The 14,943-nt window shown below is 42.5% G+C and overlaps 1 protein-coding gene across 1 annotated transcript; it reads right to left on the reverse strand.

Annotated features, from left to right (window-relative positions):
* Positions 1 to 5,243: 5,243 nt before the first annotated feature.
* T265_01236 (hypothetical protein) lies at positions 5,244 to 14,936 on the reverse strand (the record flags this gene model as incomplete). The annotated part of the gene is made up of 4 exons (XM_009165221.1): positions 5,244 to 5,341; positions 6,108 to 6,202; positions 12,032 to 12,241; positions 14,761 to 14,936. 4 exons carry the CDS (start codon positions 14,934 to 14,936, stop codon positions 5,244 to 5,246), a joined length of 579 nt encoding a protein of 192 aa, XP_009163485.1.
* Positions 14,937 to 14,943: the final 7 nt, after the last annotated feature.

The raw sequence follows: 14,943 nt of genomic DNA on the forward strand, positions 1-14,943 counted from the left end.
CAGCAGAAGCGTGGCCACTACGGTTTATTACCAGTCACGCAAATGAGCGCTTATCGGATTGTTCAACTCACCGGTATTTTATAGTGTTCCCAGCTCAGAACAGTTGGACTGGCCAAATCTTAGTCCATGCTCAACGCTCATGCTCAACCCTCTTGTGGTTTTCTGTCATTCGTACAAGCCATTTGGCTGCCATGTATCTTTAATTCAGCTGTTATGCTTGCGAGTCAGTAACAGAAGTGCATACTGAATGTAAACTGAAATGGCCAAAATCGACATCCGTCGTCCTGGGGCTCTACAACCAAGCACCAAACGGTTGCCTCGTTAAGAGCTAGCGTCCATCGGTTTTCGAAAAATTTGGTCCGTTCTGAGGCGGATTAAATAAATGTTACCAAATTTTCCGTTTACCAGATTTTTTGTTTTCCACACTGGAAACTGTGGTTGTCCTAACGGTGCGCTTGATTTTGTGGAACTTACTGGGTGGAACCACTTTCTTTTATGCTGTATATGTCAACACTGCTAGTTTACATTAATTATGAAGGTGTAACAGAAACGCTTTTTATGGCTTTTCATCTTCGTATTTCCAAAATGTGACAAGATATCTGTTAATAGTATGTCATCATCTAACTGGCGAAATCTGAAGAAGCGTAAGGTCCAGTTACAGCTCCAATTGGCCTGTCTAAAAGAAATACCCCAGTGACTGTTCGTTAGAAGATTTTGCCTTCAGCAGGCTGCTCAGAAGCGTGTCAAATAGCCTTTACACTTTTCAAAGGGAAGTAAACTGATTTCCAGATGAAACTCGTTACACATAAGGCTGCTGGAAACTGTCTCGTCCTTCTTTTGCCCAGTCAGATAGGTGGAGTCCACAAGTTTGCAAATTTATGATCTAATTAAACCCAAATTTAAAGCAATTCACAAAAGACACTCATTTGTACGCTAATTTGATTTCCACGAGCGACTCGGCAGAATCTGGCAGAATCTGTCATCTATGACGTTGTTCTTTAGCTGAGCACTATTATTAAGAGAATCAGTGCGATTCAGTTGAGTTTTCCGTAATGTCTCACATCAAAACCTGAAATACTTGCAATAGGTCCCATGTTCACACATTCTGTACACAAGATTTCAGTTACACGGTTCCTTGTTGGATGCCTCACTAACAAGACCCAGAAGAGCGTCAGTTAACTTGTGTTATTGCGTGTACCATCTCGCGATAATTTATCGTAGGCTCTTTTCGTGAAGAGAAGAGCTTAGCATTCTGTCACCAAGACAGGAATCGGCGGGTTCATCCATAGACCTGACTGTCTACTGTACTACTAGCACTGCTGCTCTACTACTTTATTATATATATATATACATATATATATATACACCAAACTTATCAACCATTCAAAAATATCATGTAAAATCATTCAGTTCCTTCTATCACTACTGCATGAAGAATTTTACCAGCGCTTATTGTCCTTGTTCAGTTACAAGGGAAAACCCATGACCCTTTAGTCTGCCCAGTCGTATGCGCTGGCTAGCTCGTATACGCAAATACTTATCTGTTCCCATACAATCGCGAGTATTTATCACTAGCAAATTGATGCTTGACAGCACTGAGGGAAGCTTCTGGTAGTCGTGGCAGTGTCAGCAGTTGTGGCAAGCGAAACAAATCGGCCCCACATTATCAACAGATACGAATAAACTCCGAAAGTGTTTGAACAAAAGGTGGTGTGTGGTCTGTCCGATTCGTAGCATAGTCGGACAAGTGAGAAATCGCTGTCTCGCCACATCAATCAAACAGTACCTTCGAGGCCTGGTTTGATTTCTTTTCTCCAAGTATAGCCTTGGAGATTCCAACAGTGTATGCTTATGAAAAAGCGGCCAAAAGGTACATACGAACTGGAGTGCGGAAAATTCATCTTACTGAGTGATATAAAAGGAAAACGGATGATGAAATGGACCGGTTCTGTTCAACAAAAAAGTATTCGTAATAACACCAAGATGGTTGTCCAAAAAGTGGGCAAACGTATGTGTGTGAGGGTCGAATGCAAAACCACCCAGTTAAGCACGCCTCAATCCGTCATTTGTGGTTAGACCGATAAATCATTTAACAAAAGTGATTTGACATTTCATCTTACGAGCACAACTGTTTTAGTTTTATCATGACAACGTGGGCGGCATGGCCAAGCCCTCCGTGTCGTACCATTTCCGTGCTCCCCGGAGACATTAGAAAGACCACCAAATGTAACATTCTTTTCGTCTGCCCCCCCCCTCCACCTCCGCCTTCTCATCTTCTTTTACCCCGTTGATGGATGGGCTGTCACCAGCGAAGTCAAATCAGCTGTCACTAACGGACTTTGCACCTTTCTGTGTTCGACAAACGAGGCGTACATGTATTAGAATACGGACGCGTGAAAGAGAGCACACGCGCGTGCGCGAACGTGTACGGCAGCCCCAACAACCAGCACGGCTTGGAAAACATACCCAAGAAGAGAGAGAGAGAGAGCGTTAAAAGCAAATTACACATTAGCACCTTGGTCTTGACAGAGAAACTGCTGTTGATGCTATGTAAGTGGCAAGCTACGCGTGAACCACCCTGTGAGTGATACATTTGCATTTGTACACACCCCGTACGTGAACGCGCCACAGCAGGAGAGGTGTGTGGAAAGCATATTGTAGCTGCAATTGGGCATTACGCACCAACAAACAAGCGAGCATACGTGTGAGACACGGAGCCGCCGTGCAAATTGACAGCTTATTTAATTTGTTATTCCACGATGACGGGCAAAAATACGCTCCGCTCTGGAACGGCCGTTTGTTTCGTTTTACCAGACTAGTTTTATTAGTTATGACGAATACGATTTGTATGTGAACGGGAGGGGGGCCACTTGGCAGACAAAACTAATCGGACTTCATGTGTGAGGAAAAGGGTAGGTTGAAAATGTCGCAGTAAACTTTCTGTGAAATGTGAGTGATCAGGGTAGAACAAATTAGGACGAAGTCTTTCATACAGTTTTCTAATTCACACAACCACCTATGGAACATGACAGCTCCCGTTCTGTACGTAGTAGGTTTGCAACCTTCTGGGGACAAATTACACGCATATGCATGCAGATTTTTATTCATTATCCAAGAAAACATCACCTGGGAAATTGAATGCATGGGGGGCATTTCATCTGACTAGTAAACCACAATAAAATACGCTTAACTCGTAGCAATTACTGCACCTGAAACCATGATTCTGGGAGGAAAAGATAGCAGAATTTCGGATAAATGAATGTAGCTGTAGGCAGGCCGATACACAGTCTCTGGACGGAAAGTTATAAACGCATACTCCAGGTAATGTTTCACCGACTATTCGTGACGCATTTTTCTAGCCTGTCGATATTGGGATTGCCAATGATATGTGGTCAAATTAGACAACCATATTGGTATTCCTAAATGAAAAGAGCGATCGTCTATGATTTCATGCTTTATCGACGATAGATGTTGTGGTCTGCCTGATTTCATCTGGTGAATGTTCTACTGTAGGTGATGTCTCTCGGGCCTCGGCGGATTACCAACGTAAATGAATGAGCCAGTGGAGCGTACTAATTGTGTTGTGACGGAAAATACATGCGCATTTGATTCAACAGTATGAGTGGAGAGACGAGGCAAAAAACAACCCTTACACTCTTGCTAAAACAGGACCTAAAGTGGGGTCCAGCTTTAGGGTCCTCTCGTTTGCCGTGATGTTGACGTCAAGTAATACGTTTATGCACCTTTTACGCTATGGGGACTGAGTGATATTAACTCGCTAATAAGTCTTTGCCAGGCTTTGTGGGATAATGGTAGTCAAGTCGATTGCTTCTCCAAAGAGAGGACGATTGTTTATTGACCTATGTAGTAGGGAGGGTTACTCTTTGGTCATATTATCTAAAAAAAGTAAACCAACGAAACCTGACGCTCTTTTTCATCACCTTCAATAGTACCGACTTGTTCATTACATACAAACCACCTAGACGTATTCAAGTGCAAACCGTATGTACCAAAAGGGATCGCTCTGTCAGTGAGTGATGCTAAATCTTTATGTGACGAGCTACAGAGCGGCAACATTTTGAAGTGGATATCGCCAGTAATTTTCCAAGATCCGTCTCAGAAAAGACGTCCGAAAACAAGCTCGTTCAGTAAACACAGAACACAGACCTTTTACGTTTCACCATGTTTACTTGGTGACTGTTGAATGCACGTGTATTAGTACTCATGTAAAACTGAAATTCTGGCTGGTGGCATCGGGACTGATACCGAATACCTAATATTCATTCGTTTTTTTTTCAGTACCTGAATACCTGAACATCAATTGAATGCGCATGTAGTGGAGTATCGAGCCTCTAAAGACTGTCTTGCTTTCTATGTGTTTTCACGTTCCAAGACTTCATTTCCTCAGAGGAAGCTGTGTCCTTGAATTCTGTGTCGCGACCAGGGAGGGTGAATCTGATTATGCATAATGTTTTTCAAGATGTTTCCCTCATATAGCTTTCGTCCGGTTCATCCAGCGTCCTAACCAAGGCAGCCAAGACAGTCAATGCGATAAACCACATTATTTCATGGTACTCAGGTAGATCTTGTCCCTCCGTCTTGAATTCAACCTCTTCAAAGTGGCAGTTGGTCTGTGGGGATACAAACAAAACGAATCATCTTACAACATATTAAAAAAGCAACTGAACTCACATGTAATGCAGACGAAAAGATCCTGGTAGCCCACAAACTTAACATCACTTCTTGCCACTTCTGTTATTTGCCAACAATCATAGTGGTATTTTCACGCAGTACATTTTGAAACAATGTTCATCGTTGCTCTCAAAGTGTTGTTATATTTGCCTGTCAATGGCATCGTAACGATGGAATTTTGTCTTACCGGAACCCTAACACCAATATAAGAGACAGCAAACGGCATACATGATACCCGAGCCCAATCGAACTGGTTACCTAAGGTAATCAAATACGGCTTCAATGATATTCGGTACGACGTAATGGATAGGAGGCCCACGACGAAGTATTCGCCAACTGAATGGTAATGGCGTCCGTCAACCGTTTGCGATCTGCGAGGACAAATATAGCCATGTAAAATTTAACGCTTACGAGGAAAAACAGAAGGAGAAACCCAAGGTTTAGTGAGCGGATCCAGGAAGTGATTCTATTAGGGAGGTTGGGATAGACTTCTACAGAGACGTTCGGATTCATACAGGAAAAAGTTATGCCACTGGCAAACAGCACTTTCGTTATTCAGTAAATCTATCCCTTATTGAGCACAACTGGTAAGAATAAACGATGTCACAGCGTTGGTCACGTAGGTTCTCATACACCTGCATTGGTTTTACTGCAGCCATTTATTGAATCCAAAGGGCTGTCAGACTAAAACAGCACGTTGAGTTTGAAAGGCTGTGTCAAGTTGAATAACTGTTTGGTATAAAAGTAAACTGGGAACAATAGATAGGAATATCCAAGACCGGAAAATATCGCAAACTTTCTGTGGACAGGCGAACGATTCGATTAGTTTGCGTGGGTGAGGCCTATTGACTGGCTTTGTTCGCACTTCCTAAACAGTTATGTTGAATGTTTTTCGTCAGTGTGCTCATGTTTTATTTAGCATCAAAATTTCAGATAGTTGCCGAATAATTTAATAATAGTCTCCTAGTGAGAGTTCATTCAGGGTTCATTTGGATGAGTACTGGTCGCCTTGCGAACTTAGATTTGTCTCATATTAGGGTTGCATAAACGATTCTATTCGTCACAAAATCTCAATGTAAGACATTCTTCACCCTCATACACTCTCCCCCTATATCACATCAGCGGGTCAAATGGAATTTTCAGCCAACAGAAGCAGGAATGTAAAGGTGTTGGGCGGAGGTCAAAAGCTAGCAGTTGCACAAGTAATGTTGCTTTGGTTTATTGCCAAAATTCGCAACGAACCACCCAGTATGAAGCATGAGACAACGGGGAAGATGTACAATTGCGAAGGGTAATCTCTTTAGAGGAAGTTCACGTGCTGAGAAATGACGATTTATGCGATTGGTAATGACCATACCACAAGGCCATATTATGATACATCATCATTTGAGATTTTAACTCCTATTCACTCCAACCTTTCAACCGTTGTAACTGTAAGTTCGCCAATCGGTTTGCAACATCATATATTCTTGTAAATTCTTCCAAGTTTGGTCTACGTGATAAATAGTGGCTGTTATAGTTAGAGTAAGTTTACAATGACGCCCCACTGGATCACTTTGTCGAAAAAGAAGACTACAGAACCGGCGATTCGCATACTCTTTAGAACAAACCCACTCATGATTATTGCGTACTGATGCATCAGGGTGAAAGATCCATGGTAGTAAATTCACCGTTAGTTGTTCAGGTGTAAGATATGCTGAAATGATATCCATAGCCCTCCAGTTCACGCACTAGACTTCCTGTCTTGACCTGTATCCGTCGGTGGGTTCACCTTAAGTACAAGCACCAAAATCAAGTTATTCCGCTGAGGAAACCCGTCAGTGATGTATACCCAAGATTATGCCAGGATTGAGACTTCGAAGCCTGACAAGTTTTGCAGCTACTTTACCAGCGAAAACCAATCCCGTTAGGTAAATTAAACTTCTTCAAGTAGACTGTATGGATCTATTAGCCCTATATGTCAAATGAGCAACAAGCAACTTGCCTTTCTATCCTGTTCAAACCTTGAAGTTCGGATTGTAGCCCTTCCGAGAGAATATTCTGTGGGTAACCTGAAAGGAACAATGAAGTGGTTCGTAATTCGTGCGGACCAACTGGCGGAATCTAACCAGTGTTGTGGATTAACCGTTTTCTGAGCTATACACAGTTCGACTCAAGGTATTTGTGCGATTTTCAGGTATCAAATGAAGAGTCCTGCTTCTGTCCTAGCACGATCCAACCCGGTGTGATATGGGGTGTGAACTGTACGTGAGATTATGGTGAAACCAAAATTCAAGTTTCGACAGATATCAATTTGTTTATGACGGAATACTCACCTGAAACTCAAATGAATCTCTCGTTTACGATTTTCTTAAGCAACTGAGCTTACTGCACCAGGCCGCATCATGTTTCATTTGGCATGATATTCGAAAAAATCACAACACATTGTATAGACGCAACATACTACTCATAAGGTTCCAGGTGAATCTCCCACCAAGATAAAATTAATATGCGAACGAGTGGATTTGTTGAAATCTGTCCAATTTGCGTTCAAATTGGACATAAGGTTGACGAAGTCTAGGGGAGTGCTCCCACTTAAAGGGCCCAAAGAAGGGTGAAACCGATCGGGAAATATCAAGTTCTATACAAACTTATGAGTAGTGTATTACGTAAAACTTAAAGTTTATCGTTCACCCCAGTGACCTGGACTAACTAGAATAATCATGCTGAATAAGTGGGAGCTCTTTCAAACCAGTGATCTGAAGGCATATTATGGCCAATTAGCTTCACTATCTATACTTGCTCAATCGGCTTTAGTCAACGTACCAGCTTATCCACAATTGCTTACCGTCTGATCATTAGCTTATTTTCCAAAAATATATTGTAAAACAGCGTGTTTCGATTGGTCTACATGCATTAGGAATTACAAGCTTTTTAGTACCAGATGCCGGTTTAGAGTTAAGGAATTTCCAGTAGGCTGCCAGAAATTTGTTGCAGCTAGAAAGTCAGCATCCCTGATCTACTTAAGACGGAAAAGTTAGAAGGCTTGTTGTACACCATTAATAATTCACCCTGTTCAGTGTATTACTGATACCAGAAATTTATAGTGTTTGCCAGCTGATATGCATTGAACCTCAGCACCATAACAAGTACTTCTTCTCTACGAAGGTTCTGAAAGTATCGAAGTGGTTCGGTCGGATCAGGAACACAATAGCCTTTGTAAGGGTACAAAATTTCGTTTTTCTGGTTTATTCCTCGTAAAGACGATTGCGGGCTCGCATTGCTTATAGACAATGCAAGTTTACCGGAGACAGATACTGCTTTTAATTATCTTAAGTAATACGTAAATCTGAGATGTTTCGCTAGAACCGCAGACGGGATTCAGTGAAAAAAATCCCTACTAGGTCTACTTCCTCTATGCATTAACACAGTGTTTAAGGCGGCACTTTCAACAGTTGATGGAATAACAACCTTTTTGCACCAGGCAGTTTTGGAAACTCTCCTTTTATTTCATTCAATCCATTTTCGGAAACTTGATTGACATATTTCCACAAATGCGAAGTTTGGCTGGATTTAAAGTATGTGAACCTGCTTGTGGCTGAGTTCGCATCTGAAGATTACATGATCACTATGATAGAAATCTGAGCATAGTTCACCAAGCGGGCCTGCACTGTTGTTCTGTTCCCTTATATTGTGATTCTGGCCAGTTTTTTTACAAGTCTCTCGCATAATTGTAACATATTTTAACATCCGTCTCAACTAAGGCTTAAAGCAGGCAGGCAGACAGTGACATGTGATTCCGGAGATTATCGGTGATTATTGTACAAAGTAGTCTTACTTCCATCTCATGTTATTGCTATCTCGGTTTCGAATTAATACATTGTCCGAGAGATTTATATGCTTTGGCGCCGAACAGTAACAAAACGCGGGGTACCAATTAAGACATCAATATCCAAGACAAGTGAGATGATGAGCTGGGTACGGTTGTTAACTAAGCATTGTCTAGTCTTCTCTTCACTGACTACCGGACTCAACTCCTTTCCACCTAGAGTCCAGTTGTTCGAAAATCCCACACATTCATGTATTTACCTAAGCATTTACCCGCATTCATATAAAGACTATACGCATATTTAGGAAGATCTCCATTCCCAAGAGAATTTTTCCACTGAAATAGTCAACAACCTGACTGAGACCACCATAGGGCCACCTTAGGACCTTGGATACAAGTTAAGTGCGCTCCTTCAAGCAAAGCAAAGCACTTAAGCCATTACAGACTTTCCAGGCCACGGCTAGTTTCCCTGCTTGCACAACCACTTTCCCTCATTTTTGTAACCCTGCAGTACCAATCAACAGTAGTTTGTTTAGGGTTGTATTTGTACACAAATGAGATGGATCATACTGCCATTTCTACACACTCTGCAGTGCATGTTTTGGCTGAGCTAAACTGACCGGATTCACCTGGTACACAGCAACCTGCTTTCAGTCGTTAGGACACCTGTCATAATTGGTTCAGGCCCAAACAACGTTGCAGTTACCATTTTTAGGATGAATACCACAATGCAGTTATAGCTATACAGAAACGGGCTCAGCAAATTAAGGGACAAACTTTTTGGTTGTGGTGGCCATCATCGAGCGTGACTATATTAAGGGTGCAGAGTAGAGACGTTATTTAGTCGAACTATTACTGATTCAGCTGTCATGCATCTCCGTAGGTGGTCCTTATACAGGGTATGTGGGAAACGTGCTCGGCTGCTCCCTTAAATTTATCTTACAGCTTAGTATTTGGGTAAACATGCGAATTTTATAAAGCGAGATTAGATGAGCAGTCACCACATGTATATTATGGACGACGCACTTCACTCTGATTGCCAAACCATAACTGGTCTTCCAAGGGAGCAAGATATTTGGCAGGCCCACTTGCAGTTGACACCTTTATGGGAAACGTATTCATAAGCCGAAGGTCTACTAGGATAAAATGAATTAAAAGTAGAATATAAAACTTTTCTTCAATTCACCTGTATATTGAACTGGTATTCGTCTGTTACTGCACTGGTGACCTCACCTTCCACACTTTCCTGTTGATCATCACCCAGTTAGTGTTATTACCATGGTTTTCCTCGACAAACTAGCAAAAATCCTCATCCCTGTATACGGTCAAACGAAAATTATCGAGGTAGATTTTATTAAATGTAATTTGATGTTCAAGTAGAACACCAAACTAAGCCCTTCTGGTGGGTCCCAAGGAAGACAAGACCTGCAGTGGGCTGTCAAAGAATTTTCGGTAGACGTAGCACATCACTCATAAGTTTGCTGAAAACTCTTCGTCGAAGACCATTAAAGCCCATCACGGCAAGTTGATGGGTTGGGTCTGGTGAAAAGCAAACGCAGTGACGAATGAAATGCATAAGTGCAGTCCAATAGGCCAGGGTTCATGAAAAGAGAGCCAAGTTATTCTGCAAGGGCCTATTGGGAATTGTTATTGGTCGGTCAGGGCATAAACAGTTTGTTGACGATCAACGTGTGAGTCGCATGGATCTGACTCTTGTACCGGTCACAGTAGGCGCATGCACCCTGTGCACGAGTTACCCCTGTGGGGTTCCAAATGTTCATTCCTTATGTGAAAATGCGCCCAGCTTTTCAAAACAAGCAGGTTTTCAGACTCTTAAAAGAACAAACAATGAATCACCACGAGTCATCAGATTCCTGCAGTATTTGTTTTAAGCAATCGATAACTGCTGAAGAGGAAGTCTAACTGAGTGGCACTGAACATTCCTCCGAGAGCAATCGCTAAACTCTTCTTGGGTGTTCCAGGGACACTCTAAACTCTAACTTAATGTAGGCAGGCGACTGTTAGGCTAATGCGTACGTTTTTCATCCAGCTGCCTCATATTACACGAATAACTGATCTTATAGAAATATCAAATATGTTCACAGTGCAGATCACACCGATGGTTTTGGTGAATACCTGCCAGATTTTCACTTACATTCCATCTCCACAAAATGACGAAAGACTTGTACTAGTATAATCGCATTAATGTCTGGCATGAAAGCACTAAATTATCCTTCGTACTTAGTACTGAATCGATTAAATGAGGACCACCATCGAATTACTGGTCAGCAGTTAACTGTGAGGCTTAATCTGTTGAACTGATTTCACCTTCTTTATCTAGTAGTCATTCGTAATGGATGTGTCCTACAGAGGACGTCACTAACATACTGCTTGCTGGTTTGCTTGTTTGAGAGCTGAATCAATTTTAGCACTAGGACGTGACCGCTAGCCACCAGAGTTCATTGTCTTTGATAAACTGAAAATTCGGCGCAAAGTTTTGTATTTGCTACAAGCAAACCATTTTTCGTGCTACAAACTGTTACAGTAGCTAAAATCATTACTAAACCACAGAACAACATTCTTATCCGGAATAAAAGCTTGACGTCAGCTAGGGTGTAAGAACCGCCAAATTTGTCCGCGTGTAACGATTTCCAGCAGACCTTAAATTGAGGTCGATATCATTACTTTTCGGTCCCGTCCAACTGGTTTTGTTATTATTTTTAAAATGAAAACGTTTCAATTTCGTTGTATCCCGAAACCGTGAGAATTGATGACCTCGTTTCAAACCGAATAACACACATTGCTCGTTGTAGGCGGACAGCTACTGGTAAAGCCACCGATAATCCTACGACGGATCCCACCATCTGTCTGAAATTGAATAACTTGGCGTCCTGGCCACTTTAAAGCGTCCATCTGCTTCTAGTTTGTGTCAAACGGGCGCAGGCATACAACATGGAGGAATCTCATCATTACCGCATTTTCTTTCTTACTCATTCGCCCGTGTTCAACACACTCGCAGACAGACACATGCAGCCTTTATAGACGAAAAAGCATGCCGGTTTGCCGGTCTACCGATTTGCTGTTTTCCAATGCTTCACCCATTAACTGACGGTCAAGATGCTAGAATTCGGAACAACTTTGGAACCGCAGATTTGTTACATCCTGACCTGCTTTTATGCTCTCTTGCTGCTTTTATGCCGCCAGCATGTGACTGTCTTTTTCGTGAAAAACTAACTAGACTCCTTAATCTACTGGGGAAAATAATAGCCAAGAGAGTTCCAAGCTTCTGCTTAAGTTTGGTAGTTCGGTGTGGAAATCTGGGTTTAGGAGCGGTAAGCATGCTAAGTGAAAGTTCATCAATTAGATTCCCCAAAATTCAGGCGGTGCTCTAGTTAGATTTCATCATAAGAAACCGGAAAACTGTGGACTCATTACACTGGAATTGCACACCAAAAGAACAAAGCGTGAAGTAGGTTGAGTAACATATTGGAAAAGCCCAGGCGAACAGGCTTTCATAGAAGAATACGTTACGTTCGTTCAGCTGTAACACCCTTCCAGTGCCTAGCTGCCATGCCACCCGAAGGAAGCATGAGGGCTGAGATACTGCCAGGTTTCCCAAGCCCAAACAAGGGAAGTCGAGAGTTAGAGGTCGGGTTCGAACCACGGACCTTCCGGTTAGTAAATCTGCGCAATAACCACTTGAGCCATCTTGCCCCATCTCTCATAGAAGAATTCAAAGGACTATAACGGCTCTAGTCCAACTGAATCCCCAGGTAACATCATAAGGGAGAGATTAGGCTGAAATTCAGTTGGGCCTCCCGATAACAGCTACTTAATTTGCCGCTTACAATTTGGTGTTCAAGCAAAGCATAAGTTTGGTAGAAAGTAGGGGACTGAGCCTATTTGTTGAGTCATAGGTGAGGCAAAACCGGCTGTGGGTTGTCGAAAAAATTTTGGCAACCCTATGTCTAGTGTGCCTCTTCCTGTCTTGGCGAGATTATGAACCAGATCAAAATAACTCTGCATTAATCTTAAACCAATCAGTAGTGCATACCCTGGGCCTCAACCAGATCTGAAATCCGAACGTGTGGTAGGAGAAGCAACCGCGTTGCTGTCACCTAATCAATAAGCGCTGAATGGACATTGACCCTCACATCTGAACAGTCATGCACTAAAATTCAGTGACATTTAGCGTGCTATAGTGAGATGGTGATAAAAAGCACATCTCAGATGTCGGGTGTCCGGGGTTCAAGTCTGATCAGGCTAGGGAGGGACTAACCAAAGTATCCGTGACGACACCAGGAGGACTGTTTGGACAGTGCGTAGATACAAATTCTCCAACTCGTACAACTACTAATAAGTTTTTTAAAACAACATTGTGCAAATAGTGAAACGGTGGATGAGAAAATTGAATGGTTTTCCTAGCTAAACCAATTCTCCTACTTCTAGGACGAAGCAATGCCAAAGTCACAAGGTTGAATCAGTGTCGCCCAATCGTCATTTCGAGGTGCAAATCAGCAGGATGTTCTGAGGTTAACCCGGGTGTCACTGGCTTGGACTAGGTTTGCGACTGATGAGGCGGCACTTTGGGCTTGGGCTTGTCGGTCCTTGACTCACCGATCAATCAACCGCCTTTGATAGCAGGCCGCCTGTTAACAGACATCTTCAAAGTCTAACCTCTCATATGTGAATGTGGATTTCGCCACAACTGCAGATGAACCGATACAAAAGACATACAAAAGACATTGAAAGCGTAATGCGTTCAACGACTCCGACTTACTAATTCCATTATCGGAATCACAAGTCTTAGCCAAATATATGAATCACTTGCACCCGGCAGTCGTTCTTTAAAGCTACGGATAGGAAGAGACTCTCAACTGTTGGTTTGCTAATGGCTTCTATCATGTTTCATGCGTTATTTCCTTCAATGAATAAAGACTGCTGTGAATGCGTAATTCTTAGGGGCAAAGCAAGGCGTATTACGGGCCAAGTACCATTCTGCTCGTAATGTCGTCTTTTCAACTGCCCAGTGTACTTCCATGTCATGAGTTCATCAGGTTAAAGTACAAGTTGAGTTGAGTCCAGAATACCACTAATGTGGTTTCGGTACCAGAAGAAAGTTTGCTGCCATTAATTGTGGATTCTGTAAGAATACCAGCGGACGTCACCAAATGCTGCTCATACATAGTTGCTGTTTACATAATACATGACAAGGCAAAAGATTCAAAGCCTGACTTACCACGAAACTTATGGGAAGACAAGGCCTGATCATCAGTGTTTTGTTGGTTTCCGTAAAATTATAAAAGAACCCATTCATCGCAAGTGTGTCTTACAATGTTAAAAATGCGCAAGTGTGACTGTATTTCGCGCTACAAAACCTCGTTCCGTTTCACTCTAGTAGCTGCGATATCTGTAAAATATATTTTCATCGCCCTTCCTTTCAGACTCAATTACTCTAGCTAGCCCACACGGAAGCTCCATAGTTATGCGCGATTTGAAAATCTGACGGGCTAGACGCGCGTGGTGCCATCATTTCACCATTCGACACATCTGAATTCTAACGTCTGAACAGGCAAAAGTGTTTACGCGTGAACAACGATATTAGTTTGCAGAAGGCTTCGACGACCCAGTTGTGCTGGTCATTGGACGCACTTGTCAGGACTTCCCAGTCAGAAAACGCCTCTAGACTATATTCATTAATTGTAAGGCAAGTGAACATGTTCGCCTGTTCAGACCTGATCATTCAGGCGCGTCTAGCATGTAATAGTAGAGTAACGGTAACACCATCGCCTTACAGACCCGACGTCCGTGGTTGAATTCCGGCTAGTTTATAGGTGTCATCATTGATGATGAGTGCAAATCAGGGCGAAATTCGAGTCCAGTGTGATGTGAACCAAGAGGAATTTTTGCACCAGGATATGTGAGTGATACAAAAGTGAGTCCAGTTTTGTGCTTGATAAGTAGCGTTTTAAGAGAATGTGGAAATTACACTAGTTAGGATAAAACAGATGACATGTAAACTAAACATCATCATTTCTCCGCCTATATGGAAACAAGACAATCGATCACGTTTTCGCGTGTGCACATGATTAATTGCACTGTCGCTCTTGGTTTCAACAAGGAGACGTTTTCTGTTTATATTCTACGGGGCAGGTGCCAGTCATGTATTTTGGAAACGGTCGGTTCAGCGCACAAATTATCGCACTTTACACATCAGCCCAAAGACCTACCTACTTGCCTGTTCACCCGTTAAAACTCACGTGCCATCACAAGCTAACGCAACACCTGTCCCGTTCGAAGTTTTGCACCCAATACTTATTTTTGGCCACTTGGTCCGGCTCCACTTGGTCTGGACAGCCACCGGCTTCGAATGAATTTGTTGCAGTGGTTGTTGTGTTTGGTCAGGCGCGCACTGACTGTCCACCGTGTCTGTCATTGCCTTT

The sequence above is a fragment of the Opisthorchis viverrini genome (genome assembly GCF_000715545.1).
Source record: "Opisthorchis viverrini unplaced genomic scaffold opera_v5_13, whole genome shotgun sequence".
Lineage (NCBI taxonomy): Eukaryota > Metazoa > Platyhelminthes > Trematoda > Opisthorchiida > Opisthorchiidae > Opisthorchis > Opisthorchis viverrini.